The sequence below is a fragment of the Arachis stenosperma genome, chromosome 6 (genome assembly GCF_014773155.1).
Source record: "Arachis stenosperma cultivar V10309 chromosome 6, arast.V10309.gnm1.PFL2, whole genome shotgun sequence".
NCBI lineage: Eukaryota > Viridiplantae > Streptophyta > Magnoliopsida > Fabales > Fabaceae > Arachis > Arachis stenosperma.
Genome location: NC_080382.1, coordinates 96267492 through 96292830, shown reverse-complemented (window position 1 = coordinate 96292830; position 25339 = coordinate 96267492). Strand labels below are relative to the sequence as shown.

The following is a 25339-nucleotide window of genomic DNA, read 5'->3' as shown; positions in this document are numbered from 1 at the left end:
TCTCCTGAAACCTAATGAATTCCCCATTTCTGATCTACCACCTTCTCTTTACATTCTGCAATTTAATTCATGCAATCACCCCGATCCCTTTTTAATTTCAGCAATTTAGCTTCTCGCTCTTTAATTCATGCAATTTAAGATTCCGCACTTTCAATTTCTTGCCATTTACGTTTCCCGTCAACTTTACATTCCGCAATTCTCATCTAAATCTTGATTCCGCTCAACTAGAACACACTTCTAATCCGAATTGCTCACTCAACCAATCCTTGTGGGATTCGACCTCACTCTATTGTGAGTTTTTACTTGACGATAACCGGTGTACTTGCCGGAAGGAATTTTTGCCGATCGTGCAATTTCCTAAAATCGTAGCTATCAAGTTTATAGCAACATCATGTCTTCATCCTCATCAGAGGATGAGTTTTCATCAGAACTCATGTATTACAGAAGTGCATGCAAAGGAACCTCTATAGTCTCTACATGAGCCTTGGCTTCCTTTAGTTCTTGGATAGGGATTTCTTGAGTAGGTATTGAGCACTCAGAGGGGGTACCATTACTGGCGTTTAATTCCAGCTCTGGTGACTCTTTAGGCATTGAACGCCCATGATACATACTGGCGTTAAACGCCAGTTCCCTTACCAATTTGGGTGTTGAATGCCTAGCAGGGATGTCCTTGCTGGCGTTCAACACCAGTTTCCATGTCTGTTTACGTGTTAAATTCCCAGTGAGGGCTTCCTCACTGGCGTTCAGCGCCAATGTTCCTGCTTGTTTGGGTGTTGAACACCCAGCCAGTGTTTCCTGGCTGGCGTTCAACGCCAGCTCTGCTGCCAGGATGGGCGTTGAATGCCCATTGAGAGCTTCTTCACTGGCATTCAGCAGCAGGCTATCAGCTAGTTTGGGCATTGAACGCCTAGTGAGATCTTCCTTCCTGGCGTTCAATGCCTTCCCAATCTCTCCAGATTCGGCCTCAGCCTCAGTGTTGATGGCCTTGCACTCTTCTCTTAGATTCACCTTAGTGTTACTAGGAAGAGTGTCAGGAGGAGTCTCAGGGATCCTCTTGCTCTTGTGACCAACTTGTACCTCCAGATTTTTTATGGAGGACCTTTTTCCAGTTTTGAAACTATGAGTGGTCTTAGAGGGGTTGGAAACTATAGCAACTAAGTCAGAAAGGCTCTACTTAGGGGTCTTCATGTTCCTTTGAGAAGATGGGAATGGTGGTATGTTGTTGAACCTATTCTGGGTTCTTCCACCTTGATTACTATTGAAGCCTTACTGAGGCTTCTGTTGATCCTTCCATGAAAAGTTAGGATGGTTCCTCCATGAGGAGTTGTAGGTGTTTCCATAGGGTTCTCCCATGTAATTAACCTCCTCCATGGTGGGTTGAACAGGATCATAAGCTTCTACTTCAGAAGAAGCTTCTTGAGTGCTGCCAGATGTAGCTTGCATTCCAGTCAAATGCTGAGAGATCATATTGACCTACTGGGTCAAGATCTTGTTCTGAGCCAATATGGCATTCATAGTGTCAAGTTTAATAACTCCTTTCTTCTAAAGTACCCGTTACTTATAGGGTTTCTTTTAAAAGTGTACATGAACTAGTTGTTTGCAACAATGTCAATGAGTTCTCTTGCCTCTTCAGGTGTTTTCTTCAAGTGGAGTGATCCACCAGCAGAGTTATCCAATGACATCTTGGATATCTTAGAAAGGCCATCATAGAAGATATCTAATGTTATCCAGTCTGAGATCATGTTGGGAGGACATCTTCTGATAAGTTAGTTGTATCTTTCCCAAGCTTCATAGAAGGATTCACCCTCTTTTTGTCTAAAGGTTTGAACTTCCACCCTAAGTCTGCTTAACTTTAGAGGTGGAAAGAACTTGGTCAAGAATACATTGGCCACCTTCTCCCATGTGTCGAGACTCTTTTTAGGTTGAGAATCTAGCCACAATCTAGCTCCATCTCTTACAGCAAAAGGATAGAGCATAAGTTTATAGACCTCAGAACTCACTCCATTGGTCTTATCTGTGTCACATATCTGCAAGAAGTCAGATAAGAATTTATTTGGATCTTCCTGTAGAAGTCCATGGTACTAGTAGTTTTGTTGAACTAAGGTCACTAAGTGTGGTTTTAGCTCAAAGTTGTTAGCTTCAATGGCAGGTATATAGATACTTCTGCCATAGAAGTTAGAAGTAGGCTTGGTGTAAGCACCAAGAACCTTTCTTGCCTCTCCTTCATGATTAGGTTCGGCCATGTCTTCAGCTTCTTGTTCGAAATTTTCTGAGAGATTTCTTCTGAAGTATTGTGCTTTAAGTTGTTGTAAGCTCCTCCTTAAAGTCCTCTCAGGTTCAGGATCAAGATTAAAGAGAGGTTCTTTATCCCTGTTTCTGGTCATAAACAAGAAAAGAAAATAAGAGAGGAGAAGAATGGGAGCTCTTTCTTCAAGAACAGATGACTCCCTGTGAGATGTGAAGAAAGAAGAGAAAGAAGAATGAAGATAGAAGAAGGAGAAGAATAATTTGAATAAAGAGAGGAGAGGGATTAGAAGTAGAGAAGATAAACAAGAATTAGAATATTTTTGTTTTTGTTTTATTAATTTATGAAATTTGAAAATAGAAGTTAATTAATTAAAAAGATTTAAAAATTAAATGATGAATTTTTGAAAATAGAAGAGAGAGATAGAAGAGAATTTTCGAAAATAAGAGAGAGAAGAATTAGTTAAGAAGTTTTGAAAAAGAAGAGAGAGAAAATAAGTAACTAATTAAGAAAGATTTGAAAACAAGATAAAGTAGAAGATTAGAGAAGATTTGATTTTAAAAATTAAAACTAAAAAAGATAAGATAAGAAATTTGAAAATATTTTAAAAAGATTTCATTTTAAAATTTGAAATTAGAAAAGAAAAGATAAGAATTTGAAAAGATTTGAAAAATATTTGAAAAAGATAAGATTTGAAATTTGATTTTTGAAAAAGATTTGATTTTAAAATTTGAAATTTGAAATTTGAAAATTGATTTTTGAAATTGAATTTTAAATTTTGAATTTGAAATAAGATAAGATAAGATTTTGAAAAGGATATGATTTTTTATTTTAAAATGACTTGATTTTGAAATTTGAAATTGAGATAAGATAAGATAATAATTTGAAATTAAAATTCTGAATTTTTATTTAAAATTTTCGAAAATTTAATTAAACATAAGAAAAGATATTTTATTTGTTTGATTTTTGAATTTAATGAAGAAAGAGAAAAACACACAAAAGACACCAAACTTAAAATATTTAGATTTAAAGCACTCAATTTTCGAAAATTGCAAGAAAAACACCAAAAGACACCAAAATTAAAAATTTTAAGATCAAAACAAAAAGAAAAACAAGAACACTTTGAAGATAAAAAAGAACACCAAGAACAAAAACTCAAAGAATTCAAAGAAAACAAGAACACACAAATGACACCAAACTTAAAGATTTTGAAAACCAAAGACAAAATTTTCGAAAATTGTAAAAGAAAAACACAAGAAGACACCAAACTAAAAGACTGACATAAGATTCAAACAAAAGAGACTAATTTTGAAAATTTTTAGAAAAGACTCAAAGAAATTTGAAAATTCAACAAGAACAAAAACAAAAGACTCAAACCAAAAACAAAGATTGATAAAGAAAGGTAAGGATTCTTGAAATTTTTTTTATTTTTTTGAAAAAAGGAAGAAAATAAAAGACTCTAACAAAATTAAAGACAATATGTAATCTAAGCAACAAGATAATCCGTCATTTGTCCAAACTCAAACAATCCCCAGCAACAGCGCCAAAAACTTGGTGCACGAATCCCACACTTCGTACAACTGTACCAGCAAGTGCAGTGGGTCGTCTAAGTAATACCTGAGCAAGTTAGGGTTGATCCCACGAGGATTGTGGTTTGAAGCAAGCTATGGTTATCTTGTAGATCTTAGTTAGGCGGATAGAAAGGTACGTGGTTTGATTGTTTAATTGAATAAAAGAGAATAAAAAGAGAACGTTACTTAGAACTCAAAAGTCGTGTAAACTGTGATAAGAAGATGGTTAAGGCTTGGAGATGCTTTGTCCTTCTGGATTAACTCTGGTCTTACTGTCTTCTTCAACTGAAAATGATTTCTTCTGTGGTAGGCTGTATGTGATCAACACCGTACGGTCGCGGTCGCTAATCTCTTTCAGATCTGAACCCCAGGGTTAGTGTGGATCCATTTTGATTGAGGGTGAAGCTCCTGCAGTCCATTCTCCTTCATGATCCTACTCAAAACACCACAGACAAGGTCAGATCTTCCAGATCAGAGAACACGGTGCCTTTGGGTTCTAGCCTCTACCACATAGCCCCTAATCTCCCCATACCTCCACTGAACTGGTGTCTCGAGAAGTTCCCATTGAGGTCGTGAATTTGCCGTCTAAGAGATGTATAATCAAGTTGGTGGTTCGATGCTTTCCAGTTACGTATTCACACGAACCCAAGAAGAACATGGGTGGTTGTCAGGCACGCGGTCTTAGTATGAAGAACGAAGATGATTGTCACGGGTCATCTCATTCATCAAGTTGAAGAACAAAGATACATCTTAGAATTGAATTAAACATAGATTGAAGAGAAATAGTAATACTTTTATTAATCCATAAAGCTCAACAGGGCTCCTCCCCTTAACCTAAGAGGTTTAGAAACTCATTCTGATAGAAAATACAATGATAAAGGTGTAAAGTGTGCGTCCTCCCTTGAATGAGAGGTGTAAAAGACTTTAAATACTAAACTACTGACTAAGGATTGCATAAAAAGGGTAAAATAGTCTTTTAGTGCTAAAATCCACTTCTAGGGCCCACTTGGTGAGTGTTTAGGCTGAGCTTGATTGAGATCCATGTTCTAGGAGGGCTCTAGGGCATTGAACACTGGCTAGGGGCACTTTTTTGAGCGTTTGGACGCTGGTCTCTCCTTGGTGGGCACTGATAAACCCCGATTCTGTGGTTTATCTTGTGCTTATTTTAGAGGATTTTATCACCTTTTCCCATATTCAATGAAATAGCATAGTTTTGTAATTCTCCCTCAATTTGTGCTTAAATATAAAAACATGCTTTTTAGGCCCTTAAATTAGTGATTTTGATTCACCTTAATTCCATTCGATGCCTTAATGTGTTTGTTAGTGATTTCAGGTCCATAAGGCAAGTATCGGATGGAAGAAGTGAAGAGAAAAGCATGCAAAGTGGAGAATGCATGAGAAAACAAGGATTGGGAGCGCATCAATGGACGCACATGCAAACCAGGAGCGCGCGCGCAGAAGTGATGTCGCAAGGCGACACGTACGCATGCATGGCGCGTACGCGTGGATAGGAATATTGCCAAACGGCGCAGACGCGTACATGACGCGTACGCGTCGATGCTCGCACGTGACTCACTTAAAGGCAAAATGTTGGGGGCAATTTTTGAGCTTCCCAGGCCTAAATCTAACTCATTCCTGAAGCTATTTCATGTAGAATTCAAGCTAGAGCAAAGGGGGTGCACTTAGTTGTAGCTTAGCATCATGTAGTTTAGTTTCTAGAGAGAGAAGCTCCATCTTCTCTCTAAAATTAGGGTTTTTAGGGTATTTCCGTCTTAGATCTAGGTCCAAATTCATGTTTTCATCTTGTTTCCTTTATGAATTCTTGCTTCTACACCTTCATTCTCTTAGTTTGTGATGTTAATTTTACTTTTATGCCTCTTTTATGTTCATGCACTCATGTTGGATTTGGATTTCTTTTAATGAAATTTAATGTTTAATGTTCTTTTATTGTTGATTTAAGTTGTGAATTTACTTTCTTTGCAATTGGTAGTTGGTAGATTTATTATCTTGCACATTTACCATGCTTTCCATTTATACCCACCAAGTGTTTGACAAAATGCTTGGTTGGATGTTAGAGTAGAATCTTGAGCATTCTTGGCTTGGAAAGAGTAATTAGGCAATCTTGAGTCATTAATACCCAACTATGTTGGTGATCTAGAGTTGTTAGCTAATATTGTTTCCATTGACTCTAATCTCTTGCTAATTTAATTAGTAAGTGACTAGGACTTTTGGATTGAGATTAGCTAGTCTTATTAGACTTTCTCTGAGTGTAAAGATAATATTATACCTTCTTCCGTCGTCGGGGATGACGTAATAAGATAAATTCTTGTTTATTATTGTGATATGATTAACTAGTCTTGTTTGACATTCTCCCTATGTGAAGATAACACGATACCTTCTTCCATTTGTTGGAGTTGACTAAATAGGATGAATTAATCATTGTTTGACTAGGATAGAAAGCCTATATTTTCAACCCTTGCCAAGGATGTCTCTCTTTATTAAGTGCTTTCTTTAATTGCTTGCTTGATTTACTCTTCTTGTCCATTTAATTTCTTATCCTTTTATAAATCAAACCCCCTTGTCCCTTTATAGCCAATAATGATTCACTTCATTGCAATTCCTTGTGAGACGACCCGGAGTTTAAATACTCTGGTAAATTTTCATTGGAGTTTGTACTTGTGACAAAACCAAATTTTTGATTGGGAGGATTGTTTGTTGGTGTAAAACTATACTTGCAATGAGAATCATTTTGTGTGAAATTCTATACCGACACGACAATTTTCTTAAACAGGCGCTGGACGCCTGGAATGGGGCAGGAAGCTGTCGTTGAATGCCAGTTTTGGGCCTTCTATTCTGAAGCAAAGTAGAAATTATTATATATTTCTGGAAAGCCCTAGATGTTAGCTTTCCATTGCCATTGAAAACAATCTATTTGGATCTTTGTAGCTCTAGAAATGCTCCTTCGAATGCAAGGAGGTCAGATCCAGACAACATCTGCAACACTTTCTCAGCCTCTGAAATAGACTTTTGCTCCAGCTCCTCAATTTCAGCCAGAAAATACTTGAAATTGCATAAAAACACAAAAACTCAAAGTAGAATCCAAAAATGTGAATTTAACACTAAAACCTATGAAAACTTAATAAAATTTAAACAAAACATACTAAAAACTGATGCCAGGGCATCTAGGCTAGTTTCACTGACCTTTTCTTTACTATTTTAGGGTAGTTTCATGCATTTTCTTAGTGAATAAGGAAAATTTTGGATGAAATTACACTTACACCTTGATTCAAGCAACTATTGTGAACTTTGCATGATTTCATGAGAATTTTGCTAGAATTGTATGATAAATTGATGATGCATAATCTCATGACTTTGGCTAGAGCTTTGATGCACTTTAATTACTTGATTTCAGGGCAAAGGAAGCAAGGAAGAACCAAGTTAGTATTCACGTTAATCTAGTTAACGTGAACACTAACGTGGAATGGTAAAGCTTGTAACGTTAATGAGAAAAGTGATCACCAATAACGCCTACGAAGCCATCCATAGCTCACGTTACTTGCCACGTTAACTAAGTTAACGTGGTAGTTAACATAGAAGCAAAAGAGAACTCCAACGTTAAGAGAAAACGTGAACACCAATAACGTTTTTCTCCAACATTAGTGGTAAAAGTGAACACCAATAACATTGAGAAACTTGGCAATGATCCACGTTAAGAGTCACGTTAACTTAGTTAACGTGAACTCTAACGTGGAAGAGGAAAACAAAAGCCAACGTTAGTGACACTCACTTTTGTCACTAACGTTGGACCAACTAGCATTGCCTACGTTAACTTTCACGTTAAGACCATTAACGTGAAAGTTAACGTGGAGTTGAGATCAAAGAGCCAACGTTAGTGACACTCACTTTTGTCACTAACGTTGGAAGATGGCATAACTACTACGTTAAGAGCCACGTTAACTTAGTTAACGTGAGTTCTAACGTAGAGAGTTTGGGCATTTGGAGCGTTAGTGACAAAGGTGAGTGTCACTAACGCTCTCGAAAGGTGAAACACACCCACGTTAAGAGTCACGTTAGCTACACCAACGTGAACTCTAACGTAGGAACAAAAGGCACCAAGCAACGTTAATGGGAAAAGTGATTCCCAATAACGTTCGTGAAGGGGTATAAGCCAACGTTATTGGGAAAAGTGAGTCCCAATAACGTTGGCCAAAAATTGGGAACGCAACGTTAGTGGTCACGTTAAGACCACTAACGTTGGAGTTAACGTGGGTACATGAGGGTGGAACGTTAGTGGAAAAAGTGAATGCCACTAACGTTCTCGAACCCACAATGGCACTCAACGTTAATCTCACTAAATGCCCAAACCTAATTCATATTTCTCTGCAAGCTGGGCCCACTAAATATAAGAACTGCTTCAACTCAAGATCCAGAGCCCACATCCAAAACTTGAAGAACTCACTAGAAGATCAAGAGGAGTAGTATATATAGGAGTAGTTTTGAACTATAGGGAAGCTTGGCTCTTTTGGGAACTACTCTTTATATATTTACTTTTCTGCACTTTTAGCATGGATTCTTCTTTTCTGCCATTTTTCATTTCTAGAGCTATGAACAACTAAACCCCTTTCATTGGGTTAGGGAGCTCTGTTGTAATTTGATGGATCAATTATAGTTTTTATTCTTCTTCTTCTTTCTTTTCTCTTGATCTTACTAGAAAGCTTTCAATCTTAATTCAATTGGTTAGTTGTCTTGGAAAAGAAACTCTCCATAATTGGATCTCCTTTGAGCCTTGGAAAAGGGATGAGGAGATCATGCTAGAAATGCTTTCTCATGTTGGACCAAATTGGGGTTTGGACGGATATAGTGACATGTAATCCTCCCAACACTTTGATTTGAAAATACATGTGGTATAATCAGTGACCACACTTCATCTCTTTCCATGAGCAATTAAATCAAGGAATTGGGCAATTGTTCAAGCTTAGAGAGATTGGATTGCCAAGGAATTGGGATCCAATCACTTAAGATTGCCAAGGAGATCAATGAATGCATTGATTGAGGAAGAGATGAGAATGAACTTGATCCGGAGAATGCAACATCTCCTGAACCCAATGATTATCCCATTTCTGATCTTACCCATTCTCTTTACTTTCTTCCATTGATTTTCATGCTCATTACTTCAAATCCCCATTTAAGATTCTGCACTTTAATTTCTGTTGTTTACTTTCTAGTAAGTTAAATTTCTGCACGTTCTCAATCTAAATTCTGTTTAGCTCAACTAGCATATTCTTCTAATTAAAGTTGCTTGACCAATCAATCCTTGTAGGATTCGGCCTCACTCTATCGTGAGTTTTACTTGACGACAATTTGGTATACTTGCCGAAGGAAAATTTTTTGAGAGACAAGTTTTTATGCATCAAGTTTATGGCGCCGTTGCCGGGGAAATCACTGTAGAAAAGGCTTTATGTGATCTAGGAGCCAGCATAAATCTAATGTCTCTAGCAATGATGAAAAAAATGAAGTTTGAGGAAGCCAAACCAACAAGAATGGCCTTGCAACTAGCAGATAGATCATTCAAATTTTCCCATGGGATAGTAGAAGATTTATTGGTGAAGGTGGGAGACTTCATCTTTCCAGCAGATTTCGTGGTATTAGACATGGAGGAAGGAGCTAAGACTTCCATCATCCTGGGAAGGCCATTTTTAGCCACTACCAGAGCCATTATTGATGTCCAAAAGGGTGAACTTATCCTTAGATTACACAAGGAGAAAATGACATTCAATGTGTTTAAGGCCATGAGTTACCCACACAACTCATTGGGAGAATGTATGAGGTTGGACTCCATAGAAGCTTTGGTACAAGAAACTATTGAAGAAGAACTTGAAGCATCAACAGAAGAAGAATTAGCAGCAAACGAAGAAGCTGCAGCCGCTGAAATACATGTTCAAGGCATGCTAGAAGAAAAGGAGGAAAGAAAAGAAGTGCCCAAACTGGAGCTTAAAGTACTGCCAACCACTCTCAAGTATGCATACTTGGGAGAAAATAAAAGTTATCCAGTGATCATAAATTCAGCCCTCAGCCAAGAACAAGAGGAAGAGTTGCTTCAAGTCTTACAAAAGCATAAGGATGCCATTGGATGGACACTTGTTGACTTGAAAGGAATCAGTTCAGCCATATGCATGCATAAGATACTCCTGAAAGAAGGTTCCAAACCTTCCATTCAGCCCCAAAGAAGGTTAAATCCAGCAATGAAGGAAGTAGTGCAAAAAGAAGTTATGAAGTTGTGACAGGGAGGAGTAATCTATCCAATTTCAGATAGCCAATGGGCCAGTCCAGTTCAAGTGGTTCCCAAGAAAGGAGGAATCACTGTGGTGCCCAACGAAAGGAATGAGCTAATCCCTACAAGAACCATCACAGGCTGGAGAATGTGTATTGACTACAGGAAGCTCAATGAAGCCACAAGAAAAGATCATTTCCCACTTCCCTTCATGGATCAAATGTTGGAAAGACTTGCGGGACATGCATATTATTGTTTTCTAGATGGTTATTCAGGATATAACCAAATAGTGGTTAATCCAAGAGACCAAGAGAAAACATCATTCACCTGCCCATATGGAGTGTTTGCCTACAGGCGCATGCCATTTGGGCTATGTAATGCACCCGCAACTTTTCAATGCTGCATGCTCTCTATCTTTTCAGATATGATAGAGAAGTTCATTGAAGTTTTCATGGATGACTTCTCAGTGTTTGGAGATTCCTTCCCTAATTGCCTAAATTATCTTGCCTTGGTATTGAAAAGATGTCAAGAAACTAATTTAGTCTTGAACTGGGAAAAATGTCATTTCATGGTGACAGAGGGAATAGTTCTTGGCCATAAAGTTTCTAATCAAGGCATTGAGGTAGATAGAGCTAAGGTGGAGCTAATTGAAAAGTTACCTCCACCAAGTGATGTCAAGGCAATTAGGAGCTTTTTGGGACATGCTGGCTTCTACAGAAGGTTTATTAAAGATTTTTCAAAGATAGCCAAGCCCTTAAGCAATCTCCTGATGTCTGATACACCATTTATTTTTGATGAGAAATGCATGCTAGCATTTGAAAACTTGAAAAAGAGGCTATCCCCAGCTCCTATCATCACCCCACCTGATTGGAATTTACCATTCGAACTGATGTGTGATGCATCTGATTTCGCAGTTGGGGCAGTGTTAGGGCAGAGAAAAGGAAATTTGGTGCATGTCATATACTATGCCAGCAAGGTCCTTAATGATACTCAAAGGAATTATACCACAACCGAAAAGGAGTTGCTGGCAATAGTTTTTGCATTTGACAAATTTAGATTATATCTTATTGGCTCTAAAGTTATTGTTTTCACTGATCACACAGCACTCAAATATCTATTTGCCAAACAAGAGTCAAAACCAAGACTAATCAGATAGATCTTATTGTTGCAGGAGTTCAACATTGAAATTAGAGACAAAAAAGGTGTGGAGAACAAAGTGGCAGACCATCTATCCAGAATCCCTTGTGAGAAGGATGATGCCCATGATACAATTGTAAATGAATTCTTCCTAGATGAGCAGCTAATGATGATTCATAAAGCACCTTGGTTTGCGGATATTGCCAATTTTAAAGCAGCCGGTGACTTACCCCCTGGAATCAACAAATATCAAAGAAGGAAACTCATCAATGATACCAAGTATTTCATTTGGGATGAATTCTATCTCTTTAAGAAATGCTCGGATAGAATCCTTAGGAGGTGTATCTCAGAAGAAGAAGGACGAAGGGTCCTGTGGAGTTGCCATAGTGCTAGTTATGGAGGTCACTTTGGAGGAAAAAGAACTGCCGCAAAGGTGCTGCAATGTGGGTTCTTCTGGCCCACTATCTTCAAAGATGCTAAGGAATTGGTGAGAAGCTGCAACGAATGCCAAAGGGCTGGCAACCTGCTGATGAGCGGATAATTTATACGCTTTTTGGCATTGTTTTTAAGTAGTTTTTAGTATGATCTAGTTACTTTTAGGGATGTTTTCATTAGTTTTTATGTTAAATTCACATTTCTGGACTTTACTAGGAGTTTGTGTGTTTTTCTGTGATTTCAGGTAAATTCTAGCTGAAATTGAGGGACATGAGCAAAACTCTGAAAAAGGCTGACAAAAAGGACTGCTGATGCTGTTGGAATCTGACCTCGCTGCACTCAAAATGGATTTTCTGGAGCTACAGAACTCCAAATGGCGCGCTCTCAACGGCGTTGGAAAGTAGACATCCAGGGCTTTCCAGCAATATATAATAGTTCATACTTTATTCGGAAATTGACGACGTAACTTGGCGTTGAACGCCAAGTTCATGCTGCTGTCTGGAGTTAAACGCCAGAAAAACGTCATGATCCGGAGTTGAACGCCCAAAACACGTCATAACTCGGAGTTCAACTCCAAGAGAAGCCTCAGCTCGTGGATTGATCAAGCTCAGCCCAAACATACACCAAGTGGGCCCCGGAAGTGGATTTATGCATCAATTACTTACTCATGTAAACCCTAGGAGCTAGTTTATTATAAATAGAACATTTAACTAATGTATTTGACATCTCTGGATGCCTAGTCCTTAGACCTTGGGGGCTGGCCTCTCGGCCATGCCTGAACCTTTCACTTATGTATTTTCAACGGTGGAGTTTCTACACACCATAGATTAAGGGTGTGGAGCTTTGCTGTACCTCAAGTTTCAATGCCATTAAGATGATATCCTATTCAATTCTATTTATTCCTATTTCAAGATATACGTTGCACTTCAACTTGATGAATGTGATGATCCGTGACACTCATCATCATTCTCACCTATGAACGCGCGTGATTGACAACCACTTCCGTTCTACTCTAGGCCGGGCGCATATCTCTTAGATTCTCCAACAGAATCTTCGTGGTATAAGTTAGATAGATGGCGGCATTCATGAGGATCCGGAAAGTCTAAACCTTGTCTATGGTATTCCGAGTAGGATTCTGGGATTGAATGACTATGACGAGCTTCAAACTCCTGAACGCTGGGCGTGATGACAAGCGCAAAAGAATCAAGGGATTCTACTCCAACCTGATTGAGAACCGACAGATGATTAGCCGCGCTGTGACAGAGCATAGAAACGTTTTCACTGAGAGGATAGGATGTAGCCATTGACAACGGTGATGCCCTACATACAGCTTGCCATGGAAAGGAGTAAGAAGGATCGGATGAAAGCAATGAGGAAAGTAGAGATTCAAGAGGAGCACAGCATCTCCATACACCTATCTGAAATTCCCACCATTGAATTACATAAGTACTTCTATCCGTTTTATTTATTTTATTTATCCAATTTAATTCCATTTGACCCTATGATTCCACTCACTAACTGAGATCTACAAGATGACCATAGCTTGCTTCATACCAACAATCTCCGTGGGATCGACCCTTACTCACGTAAGGTATTACTTGGACGACCCAGTGCACTTGCTGGTTAGTTGAGCGAGACTGTGAAGTTAATTTTAGACCATGGTATTGTGTACCAAGTTTTTGGAGCCATTACTGAGGAATATTATTCGAATTGTGTGAAAGTATAAATCACAATTTCTTCCACCAAGTTTTTGGCGCCGTTGCCGGAGATTGTTTGAGTATGGACAACTGACGGTTCATCTTGTTGCTCAGATTAGGTAATTTTTATTTTATTAAAAAAAAAATTTCAAAAATCTTTTCAAAATCTTCTCCCTATTTTCGAAAATTATTCAAAAAAATTTTTAATATGCATTCTAGAGTTTCATGAAGCATGTTGAAGCCTGGCTGGCTGTAAAGCCATGTCTAAATTCTTTTGGACTGAGACTTCAAAACCATCTTTATAGAGTGTTAATTTGATTATTAGCTGTATGCTAAAGCTTGGCTGGCCATTGGCCATGTCTAGTGTTTTGGACTGGAGCTTTCATTGAAAGCTTGGCTGGCTATTAAGCCATGTCTAATTCCTGGACCGGAGCTTTAGACTAACATTGCATGATTCCTGGAATTCATATTAAAAAATTTTTTATTTTCCTTTTCTTATATGTTTTTCGAAAAAATCAAATAAAATACAAAAAAAAATTAGAAAAATCATAAAAATCAAAAATATTTTGTGTTTCTTGTTTGAGTCTTGTGTCAAGTCATAAGTTTGGTGTCAATTGCATGTTCATCTTTTTCTTGCATAAAATTTTCGAAAAATTCATGCATTCATAGTGTTCATCATGATCTTCAAGTTGTTCTTGATGAACTTTCTTGTTTGATCTTCATATTTTCTTGTTATGTGTTGTATGGTGTTTTTCATATGCATTCTTGCATTCATAGAGTTTAAACATGAAAAATTTCTAAGTTTGGTGTCTTGCATGTTTTCTTTTCTTGAAAATTTTTCAAAAATATGTTCTTGATGTTCATCATCATCTTCAAAGTGTTCTTGGTGTTTATCTTGACATTCATAGTGTTCTTGCATGCATCATGTGTTTTGATCCAAAATTTTCATGCATTGAGTATTTTTAGTGTTTTTCTCTCTCATCAAAAAAAAAATTCAAAAATCAAAAAAATATATCTTATCTTTTTAAAATCTTTTTCAAAAATCATATCTTTTCCATTTTTTCATCATTTTCGAAAATTTCAAAAAATCTTTTTCTTATCTTTACATCATATTTTCGAAAATTGCATCAAAAATTAATGTTTTGATTCAAAAATTTCAAGTTTGTTACTTTCTTGTTAAGAAAGATTCAAATTTTAAGTTCTAGAATCATATCTTGTGATTTCTTGTGAGTCAAGTCATTAATTGTGATTTTAAAATTCAAATCTTTTTCAAAACTAATTTCAATCTTATCTTTTCAAAACCATATCTTTTTTAAATCATATCTTTTATATCATATTTTTTTTTAAATTTTATCTTTTTCAAAAAAAAAAATTTTAAAATATCTTTTCTAACTTCTTATCCTCTTATCTTTTCAAATTTGATTTTAATATCTTTTTCAACTAACTAATTAATTTTTTGTTTGTTTCTTATCTTTTTCAAAACCACCTAACTACTTTTCCCTCTCTAATTTTCGAAAATACCTCCCTCTTTTTCAAAAATTCTTTTTAATTAATTAATTATTTTAAATTTTAATTTTAATTATATCATATCTTTAATTTTCAAAAATCACTAACCCATTTTTCAAAATTATTTTCGAATTTCTCTCCCCCTCATCTCTTTCTTCTAATTGTCTTCACCCCTCTTCATCTCCAATCACTGCCTCTATCCTCACCATTGTGATTGGATTCTCCACTTTTATTCCTTTCTTCTTCTACTAACAATAAGGAACCTCTTTACTGTGACATAGAGGATTCCTCTTTCTTTTCTTGTTCTCTTCTTCCCTATATAAACAGGAGCAAGGACAAGAACATTCTTATTGGAACAGATCCTGAACCTGAAAGGACTCTGAAGAGGAAGTCAAGAGAAACTAAAAATCAACAATTCAGAGAAACCTCAAAAAAAAAAGAAGAGAAAAGGAAAGACAAAAAGCTTCCACCTCCAAGTCATGGGAGATGGAAAGACTAATATAAGCCGTCATAGCTCAGTGGTAGAACATGTGGCTGCAAATCAAGAGATTCCTGAGATACCTCCGGGAATAAGTTGTCCTCCACACAAATATTGGAAACAACTAAGGGGAGGAACACCAAAATTACTAGGAATCATTCAAAAGAAGCAAGGAAGAGACATAGAGGAGCTCAAAGAGCACCATTGGTTCTTCAAGAAGGCGCCACCCTCACTCAGGTGGATTCATTCCTTGTTCTTATTTCTTTCTGCTTTTCGGTTTTTAATGCTGTGTTTATCTATGTTTTGTGTCTTTATTTCATGATCATTAGTATGTAACCATGCCTTAAAGCTATGAATAAATTCCATTAATCCTTCACTTCTCTTAAAAGAAAAATGTTTTAATTCAAAAGAACAAGAAGTACATAAATTTCGAAAATAGCTCTTGAATTTAGTTTAATTATATTGATGTGGTGACAATACTTTTGTTTTCTGAATGAATGCTTGAACAGTGCATATGTCTTTTGATCTTGTTGTTTATGAATGTTAAAATTGTTGGCTCTTGAAAGAATGATGAACAAAGAGAAATGTTATTGAGGATCTGAAAAATCATGAAATTGATTCTTGAAGCAAGAAAAAGCAGTGAAAAAGAAGAAGCATTCGAAAAAAAAAAGAGTATATAGAAAAAGAAGGAGCAGTAGAAAAAGCCAATAGCCCTTAAAACCAAAAGGCAAGGGTAAAAAGGATCCAAGGCTTTGAGCATCAATGGATAGGAGGGCCCAAGGAAATAAAATCCAGGCCTAAGCGGCTAAATCAAGCTGTCCCTAACCATGTGCTTGTGTCATGAAGGTCCAAGTGAAAAGCTTGAGACTGAGTGGTTAAAGTCGTGATCCAAGGCAAAAAGAGTGTGCTTAAGAGCTCTGGACACCTCTAACTAGGGACTTTAGCAAAGCTAAGTCACAATCTGAAAAGGTTCACCCAGTTATGTGTCTGTGGCATTTATGTATCCGGTGGTAATACTGGAAAACAAAGTGCTTAGGGCCACGGCCAAGACTCAAAAGTAGCTGTGTTCAAGAATCAACATACTTAACTAGGAGAATCAATAACACTATCTGAAATTCTAAGTTCCTAGAGAAGCCAATCATTCAAAACTTCAAAGGAAAAAGTGAGATGCCAAAACTGTTCAGAAGCAAAAAGCTACAAGTCCCGCTCATTTAATTAGAATTATATTCATTGATATTCTGAATTTATAGTATATTCTCTTCTTTTTATCCTATTTTATTTTCAGTTGCTTGGGGACAAGCAACAATTTAAGTTTGGTGTTGTGATGAGCGGATAATTTATACGCTTTTTGGCATTGTTTTTAAGTAGTTTTTAGTATGATCTAGTTGCTTTTAGGGATGTTTTCATTAGTTTTTATGTTAAATTCACATTTCTGGACTTTACTAGGAGTTTGTGTGTTTTTCTGTGATTTCAGGTAAATTCTAGCTGAAATTGAGGGACTTGAGCAAAACTCTGAAAAAGGCTGACAAAAAGGACTGCTGATGCTGTTGGAATCTGACCTCGCTGCACTCAAAATGGATTTTCTGGAGCTACAGAACTCCAAATGGCGCGCTCTCAACGGCGTTGGAAAGTAGACATCCAGGGCTTTCCAGCAATATATAATAGTCCATACTTTATTCGGAAATTGACGACGTAACGTGGCGTTGAACGCCAAGTTCATGCTGCTGTCTGGAGTTAAACGCCAGAAAAACGTCATGATCCGGAGTTGAACGCCCAAAACACGTCATAACTCGGAGTTCAACTCCAAGAGAAGCCTCAGCTCGTGGATTGATCAAGCTCAGCCCAAAAATACACCAGGTGGGCCCCGGAAGTGGATTTATACATCAATTACTTACTCATGTAAACCCTAGGAGCTAGTTTATTATAAATAGAACATTTAACTAATGTATTTGACATCTCTGGACGCCTAGTCCTTAGACCTTGGGGGCTGGCCTCTCGGCCATGCCTGAACCTTTCACTTATGTATTTTCAACGGTGGAGTTTCTACACACCATAGATTAAGGGTGTGGAGCTTTGCTGTACCTCAAGTTTCAATGCCATTAAGATGATATCCTATTCAATTCTATTTATTCCTATTTCAAGATATACGTTGCACTTCAACTTGATGAATGTGATGATCCGTGACACTCATCATCATTCTCACCTATGAACGCGCGTGATTGACAACCACTTCCGTTCTACTCTAGGCCGGGCGCATATCTCTTAGATTCTCCAACAGAATCTTCGTGGTATAAGTTAGATAGATGGCGGCATTCATGAGGATCCGGAAAGTCTAAACCTTGTCTATGGTATTCCGAGTAGGATTCTGGGATTGAATGACTGTGACGAGCTTCAAACTCCTGAAGGCTGGGCGTGATGACAAGCGCAAAAGAATCAAGGGATTCTACTCCAACTTGATTGAGAACCGACAGATGATTAGCCGTGCTGTGACAGAGCATAGGAACGTTTTCACTGAGAGGATGGGATGTAGCCATTGACAACGGTGATGCCCTACATACAGCTTGCCATGGAAAGGAGTAAGAAGGATCGGATGAAAGCAATGAGGAAAGTAGAGATTCAAGAGGAGCACAGCATCTCCATACACCTATCTGAAATTCCCACCATTGAATTACATATGTACTTCTATCCGTTTTATTTATTTTATTTATCCAATTTAATTCCATTTGACCCTATGATTCCACTCACTAACTGAGATCTACAAGATAACCATAGCTTGCTTCATACCAACAATCTCCGTGGGATCGACCCTTACTCACGTAAGGTATTACTTGGACGACCCAGTGCACTTGCTGGTTAGTTGAGCGAGACTGTGAAGTTAATTTTAGACCATGGTATTGTGTACCAAGTTTTTGGAGCCATTATTGAGGAATATTATTCGAATTGTGTGAAAGTATAAATCACAATTTCGCCCACCACCTGCCCAAGAGAAATGAGATGCCACAGCAATACATTCTAGAACTTGAACTGTTTGATGTATGGGGAATTGATTTCATGGGACCATTCCCACCCTTATATTCAAACAAGTTTATCTTGGTGGCAGTAGACTATGTATCTAAGTGGGTAGAGGCAGTGGCGACCCCAACTAATGACAACAAGGTAGTCATAAACTTTCTTCGAAGGAATATCTTCACCAGGTTTGGAGTCCCACGAGCCCTCATTAGTGACAGAGGGAGCCATTTCTGCAATAAACCATTGGAAGCCCTACTCCTGCGATATGGGGTGAAGCATAAGGTTGCCACACCTTATCATCCCCAAAAAAGTGGGCAAACAGAGATATCTAACCGAGAGTTGAAAAGGATTCTGGAAAAGACTGTGGGGATATCAAGAAAGGACTAGGCAAAGAAGCTAGATGATGCTCTTTGGGCATACAGGACAACCTTCAAAACACCAATTGGGATGTCCCCATATCAACTGGTGTATGGTAAGGCTTGTCACTTGCCATTAGAGCTGGAGCACAAGGCCTCCTGAGCCCTTAAAATACTGAACCTAGATAGCACTACTGCTGGTGAAAAAAGGGTCCTGCAGCTTCAAGAATTGGAAGAATTTAGATCTCAAGCCTACGAAAATACCAAGATCTATAAGAAAAAAGCAAAAAGGAGACATGATCTCAACTTGGTACCCAGAAGTTTTGAAGAGGGGCAACATGTGCTTCTCTACAACTCTAGACTGAAACTCTTTCCTGGGAAACTCAAATCAAGATGGTCGGGACCCTTTCTAGTCACAAAAGTCGCATCTTATGGACACATAGAAATAATGGAAGAAGGCTCAAAGAGAAGATTCACTGTGAATGGACAAAGACTCAAACACTACTTGGGCAGCATGGGGGAGACCCCCAAACAGAAGTATAACCTCAACTAAGGAAAGAATCGTCGAGCTAGTGACGCTAAAAAAGTACTTTATTGGGAGGCAACCCAACATGAGGTAATTCTCTTTTCATAAGTCTTTCAATAAAAATTTCAAGTTGGATTCTCTATAGTGTGAGGAGCTAAGTTTGGTGTTACACACCAAAAATAATTCAAGGGTGAATATAGGGCTCTAAGTTTGGTGTTCCACCAAAACTCCAGCTGAAGAGTGCATTGCAACCCTTAGTGATGAAGCATTTCTCTAGCAATTAGAGAACTTACTTGATAGAGGTTTAACCTCTAAAACATAGATTATCTTTTTAGCTCATAGTTGTTTCTTAATAAAAAGCACACAAGGTTCTTACATGCATCCAATTTGTCAAGTAAGCAAAGAACTAAGTTTGGTGTTCACACACCAAGTTAAGTTCTGAAGCTCAGAAGCACACATGCATGCTAACCCTTTTCCAAGTGCTTGGAGAACAAGCAACTTTCAATAGTGTTGCAGGAATTCAATCAATCTCAGGGAATGAGCATACCCCATCATCCAAGGAAACAGACAGGGATGCAAATGCTAGGACGAGAATACCAAGGAAGATATCATGAGGTTGTTTCAAACCATCTCGAAATGCAGAACTCTAAGTGAAAAATGATTGAATAGAACCTGCGTCTTTTATTTGTTCCTCTTTATTCACATCCAAGTGTGCTAGCTTAATTTCTTGAGTGTTCACTTTCACCTTTCTTACTTGTATGCTTGTTCCTTAAGTTAATCAAAAAGAAAATGTTATAAAAAGAACAAGAGTGGGGTTATTTTGTTAAGTGCATTCTGAATGTTTGTGGTAGGATAATTAGTAAGCTAAGTTGGTTCACCAAATAAAGAAAGAAAGCAACTATCTATCCTAAGTCTTATGTTTGAGACACATCCTTTGAGACTAACTAAACAATAAGATCCCAATAAGAAAAGAGAAAGAGCAATAAAAGTGAAAAAGAAAGAAACACAATAAGAAATAATGCTAGGCACCAAGGGTTTCAAAATTGAGGCATGTGTCTGTGGTGTTTATGTGCAAGGGATATACTTGGATGAATAAGCTCTTAGGGGTGCCTTATCACTTGGTAACTTGAATTAACTAATCCGGGATTATCAACTGAAAGTCCACTATCAAGAGTAACTTTTGCTATAGAACACTTAGTAACCCAAAGAGGTGCTGGACACCAATGTCTCAAGAAAGGAATAATAATAAACCATGTGTCTGTGGTGTGTATGTATGAGGGAAAGAGACTTGAGGGAGTAAGTCCTTAGGGGTGTCTTAACACCTAGCACCTTAAACCAACTGGTTTGGGAGTGTTGGCTGAAAGCTTATCATAAAGAGTCGCCCTCTTACAAAGCACTTAGCAAAAAGAAAAATAAACTTTGAAAAAGGAGGAAGGATCAATAAGAAAGAAGTCTCAAAGGATGCAATCAAGAAAGTGACCAAGGAGTTGATAAAGGCTTGAAACCTAAAGGGGAGGAACCTAAGTTGCTATGCATGAAACCCCTATAAACCAGGAATTCTACTTCTATTTTATCTTCTTGTTCTTTCATTTCATTCTTCTTATACTTCAGTACTTGCTTAGGGACAAGCAAGCTTTAAGTTTGGTGTTGTGATGCCAGGGCATCTAGGCCAGTTTCACTGACCTTTTCTTTAATGTTTTAGGGTAGTTTCATGCATTTTCTTAGTGAATAAGGCAAGTTTTGGATGAAATTACACTTACACCTTGATTCAAGCAACTATTGTGAACTTTGCATGATTTCATGAGAATTTTGCTAGAATTGTATGATAAATTGATGATGCATAATCTCATGACTTTGGCTAGAGCTTTGATGCACTTTAATTGCTTGATTTCAGGGCAAAGGAAGCAAGGAAGAACCACGTTAGTATTCACGTTAATCTAGTTAACGTGAACACTAACGTGGAATGGTAAAGCTTGCAACGTTAATGAGAAAAGTGATCACCAATAATGCCTGCGAAGCCATCCATAGCTCACGTTACTTGCCACGTTAACTAAGTTAACGTGGTAGTTAACGTAGAAGCAAAAGAGAACTCCAACGTTAAGAGAAAACGTGAACACCAATAACGTTTTTCTCCAACATTAGTGGTAAAAGTGAACACCACTAACGTTGAGAAACTTGGCAATGATCCACGTTAAGAGTCACGTTAACTTAGTTAATGTGAACTCTAACGTGGAAGAGGAAAACAAAAGCCAACGTTAGTGACACTCACTTTTGTCACTAACGTTGGACCAACTAGCATTGCCTACGTTAACTTTCACGTTAAGACCATTAACGTGAAAGTTAACGTGGAGTTGAGATCAAAGAGCCAACGTTAGTGACACTCACTTTTGTCACTAACGTTGGAAGCTGGCATCACTACTACGATAAGAGCCACGTTAACTTAGTTAATGTGAGTTCTAACGTAGAGAGTTTGGGCATTTGGAGCGTTAGTGACAAAGGTGAGTGTCACTAACGCTCTTGAAAGGTGAGACACACCCACGTTAAGAGTCACGTTAGCCACACTAACGTGAACTATAACGTAGGAACAAAAGGCACCAAGCAACGTTAATGGGAAAAGTGATTCCCAATAACGTTCGTGAAGGGGTATAAGCCAACGTTATTGGGAAAAGTGAGTCCCAATAACATTGGCCAAAAATTGAGAAGGCAACATTAGTGGTCACGTTAAGAGCACTAATGTTGGAGTTAACGTGGGTACATGAGGGTGGAACGTTAGTGGAAAAAGTGAATGCCACTAACTTTCTCGAACCCACAATCGCACTCAACGTTAATCTCACTAAATGCCCAAGCCTAATTCATATTTCTCTACAAGCTGGGCCCACTAAAGATGAGAACTGCTTCAACTCAAGATCCAGAGCCCACATCCAAGACTTGAAGAACTCACTAGAAGATCAAGAGGAGTAGTATATATAGGAGTAGTTTTGAACTATAGGGAAGCTTGGCTCTTTTGGGAACTACTCTTTATATATTTACTTTTCTGCACTTTTAGCATGAATTCTTCTTTTCTGCCATTTTTTATTTCTAGAGCTATGAACAACTAAACCCCTTTCATTGGGTTAGGGAGCTCTGTTGTAATTTGATGGATCAATTATAGTTTTCATTCTTCTTCTTCTTTCTTTTCTCTTGATCTTACTAGAAAGCTTTCGATCTTAATTCAATTGGTTAGTTGTCTTGGAAAAGAAACTCTCCATAATTGGATCTCCTTTGAGCCTTGGAAAAGGGATGAGGAGATCATGCTAGAAATGCTTTCTCATGTTGTACCAAATTGGGGTTTGGGCGGATATAGTGACATGTAATCCTCCCAACACTTTGTTTTGGAAATACATGTGGTATAATCAGTGACCATACTTCATCTCTTCCCATGAGCAATTAAATCAAGGAATTGGGCAATTGTTCAAGCTTAGAGAGATTGGATTGCCAAGGAATTGGGATCCAATCACTTAAGATTGCCAAGGAGATCAATGAATGCATTGATTGAGGAAGAGATGAGAATGAACTTGATCCAGAGAATGTAACATCTCCTGAACCCAATGATTATCCCATTTCTGATCTTACCCATTCTCTTTACTTTCTGCCATTTATTTTCATGCTAATTACCCTAAGTCCCCATTTAAGATTCTGCACTTTAATTTCTGTTGTTTACTTTCCAGTCATTTAAATTTCTGCACGTTCCCAATCTAAATTCTGTTTAGCTCAACTAGCATATTCTTCTAACTAAAGTTGCTTGACCAATCAATCCTTGTGGGATTCGACCTCACTCTATTGTGAGTTTTACTTGACGACAATTCGGTATACTTGCCGAAGGGAAATTTGTTGAGAGACAAGTTTTCATGCATAAAAAACTATATGAAAATGATGCTAAAAAAGCTTATAAAATATCCGCTCATCAAGTTTTTTCACACACAAAAAAAAATGGTCGGTCAGATGACCTCCACACACTTTGAAAACTGCACCGTCCTCACTGCTCAGCTAGAAGCTCCATGAGAAGGGGAAGTAGGGTGACCAATGGACAGCTGTGTAGGCGAAAAGACCTCAACGCCCTCGTCTCCCTGAGGTGATGATGCAGGCTGGTCAAGAAGTTACTAGGTAGGTGGAGATACCTCAACACCAATGGCTCTAGTCTCAGCCTTATGCTCGGGCGGTGGAGATACCTCAATGCCCTCTCCCTAAGCTACATCTTCCTCCTCTTTTGACAGCTCCTTAGGTGTGTCCAATGCCTCTATCATCGGGTGCCAATCTCTATTCTGCAGCTTGATGTTCTCATATTTTGGGTTCAAATACCTCTCTAAGTGCTCTAGCCACTCCAAAATCTTGAGGCCTAGCTCTTGAGTCATAGGGCCACGAAGACCGAATGATGATGTTACTGGTGGTTGGCTTGATTCTCCAGTGGTTACTTTTCTTTTCTTTTTCTTCCCAATACCAAAATCTGGGTAGTCTTTCAGCCAATCTCCATGTGGGATGTACAGATCCTTGTTGGTTAGGGTCGGTGTAAAGTCATCTGCCTTTCACTCAAGTCCAACCTTGGCGATCATCTCAGTCACCAAAATTGGAATGGCTGCCTTCCACTTAAGGGATACCCATACTCTTCTCATTGAAGTCATGATGATCTTAGGTAAGTTCACCAGTTCTCCTTCTAAAACTACCTAGACCAAAACAGCCATTTCCCATGTAATGGTGGTTTCATGGGTGGTTGGTATGGCAAAGCTTGTCAGTAGTTATTGCATATCCGAGCATCAAAAGTGAGTTGCTTGACCAAAAGACCATTTGGTTTTGGAACTTTTTTCACACTCATAACCTATTCCGAGTTAGGAACAGCTATCTTCTTCAGCACTCTATCCCAATCCAATGTACCCAGCTAGCAGTCAGCTTGCACTTTTGTATAGGTGCACCGCCCTTTTAACTTAGATGGGATGTGAAGAATCTCAACAATCGCGGCCTCTGTAATGGGAATTTGTTTACCCAGACAAGAACTGACTTGATGTTGACAATATAGAAGTTGGCATAGAACTCTGTCACCCATGGTTCATTAGCTTCCCTCAATTCCCTATCCATGAAGCTTCGCCCTCGACTTTCAATATGAAAGTCCACCAGTCTCCAAAGCTCGGACGGTAGCTTATCCATCCTCAATTTTCTCTCAACATGCAGATTTTTTTTATCCCGGAACAACCCATATTGACGAGCACAGTACTTGTTAGCAAACCTAACCGGGTCTTAAGCTAGTACGGCTAGGTCGGGATCCCAGATCACAATGACTTGTTCAACCGGCTTCTTAGGTTTTGAAGCCGGTTTCTTAGAAGCAAATGCCTGTTTCTTTTCTTGAATCTTTCTCATCCTGAAAAGGCAGTTTGAAAAAGTCATGAGTTCACAATTAAGCACCATCAAGCATTGAGAAAATTGAACCATGTATGATGCAATCATGACAACATTCATGTACAATGAAAACAAATGAAGAAGAATGTATGCATGTCAATATGAAATTGAAATTGTCAAGCTTTAAGTGAAAATTGAATATACATGTGGCCATTCATGTAATTCGTATTGAAATAAAAGGAGAAATTAAAGAAGCACGCATTAATCACCCAAAAACATCAAACAAAAAGTTGGCATAGGTGATTCAGTTCAGCAGAAAAGTGAGTGTTGACATGCAAAATTATCACAATGAGGGACCAAAGAAAACAACACAAAACGAGTATCATGTCACTATTATGATGAATCCAATTGGTTTATTGAGTTTGATGACATTTATAACAAGTCAATAATTTCACAAACTCAATGAACGAATAAGAAGTAAAATGACACCCATATTTTTGAGAAAATTTGGCAACATTTCGGCAGCAATTTGCTACGTTACTAGATTTTAATCAATTCAAAATAGCTTCCATATGAGTTTCATAACAATTAAACAAGCATACATAGAACTTCAGCTCATATGACTCAGTAGGTAATACACAGTTGAACACAGCAAATTAAACAAAGTTTCTTTAGTACAAAGAACAACTCAAAATAACCAAAGGAGCATAATGATTCAGACATAGTGAATTCCTCAACAAT

The 25339-nt window shown here is 38.0% G+C and overlaps 1 protein-coding gene and 1 non-coding gene across 2 annotated transcripts; both read left to right on the top strand.

Annotated features, from left to right (window-relative positions):
* The first annotated feature begins 1735 nt into the window (after nt 1–1735).
* Nucleotides 1736–1844, top strand: LOC130937434 (small nucleolar RNA R71). Its single transcript, XR_009068654.1, has one exon. It is a non-coding gene; the product is annotated as a small nucleolar RNA R71 (small nucleolar RNA).
* A 7512-nt stretch (nt 1845–9356) lies between these two features.
* Nucleotides 9357–11765, top strand: LOC130934309 (uncharacterized). Its single transcript, XM_057863894.1, has 3 exons — nt 9357–9759; nt 10666–11165; nt 11259–11765. The coding sequence occupies exons 1-3, from the start codon at nt 9357–9359 to the stop codon at nt 11763–11765; spliced, it is 1410 nt and encodes a 469-aa protein (XP_057719877.1).
* The last annotated feature ends 13574 nt before the right edge of the window (nt 11766–25339 follow it).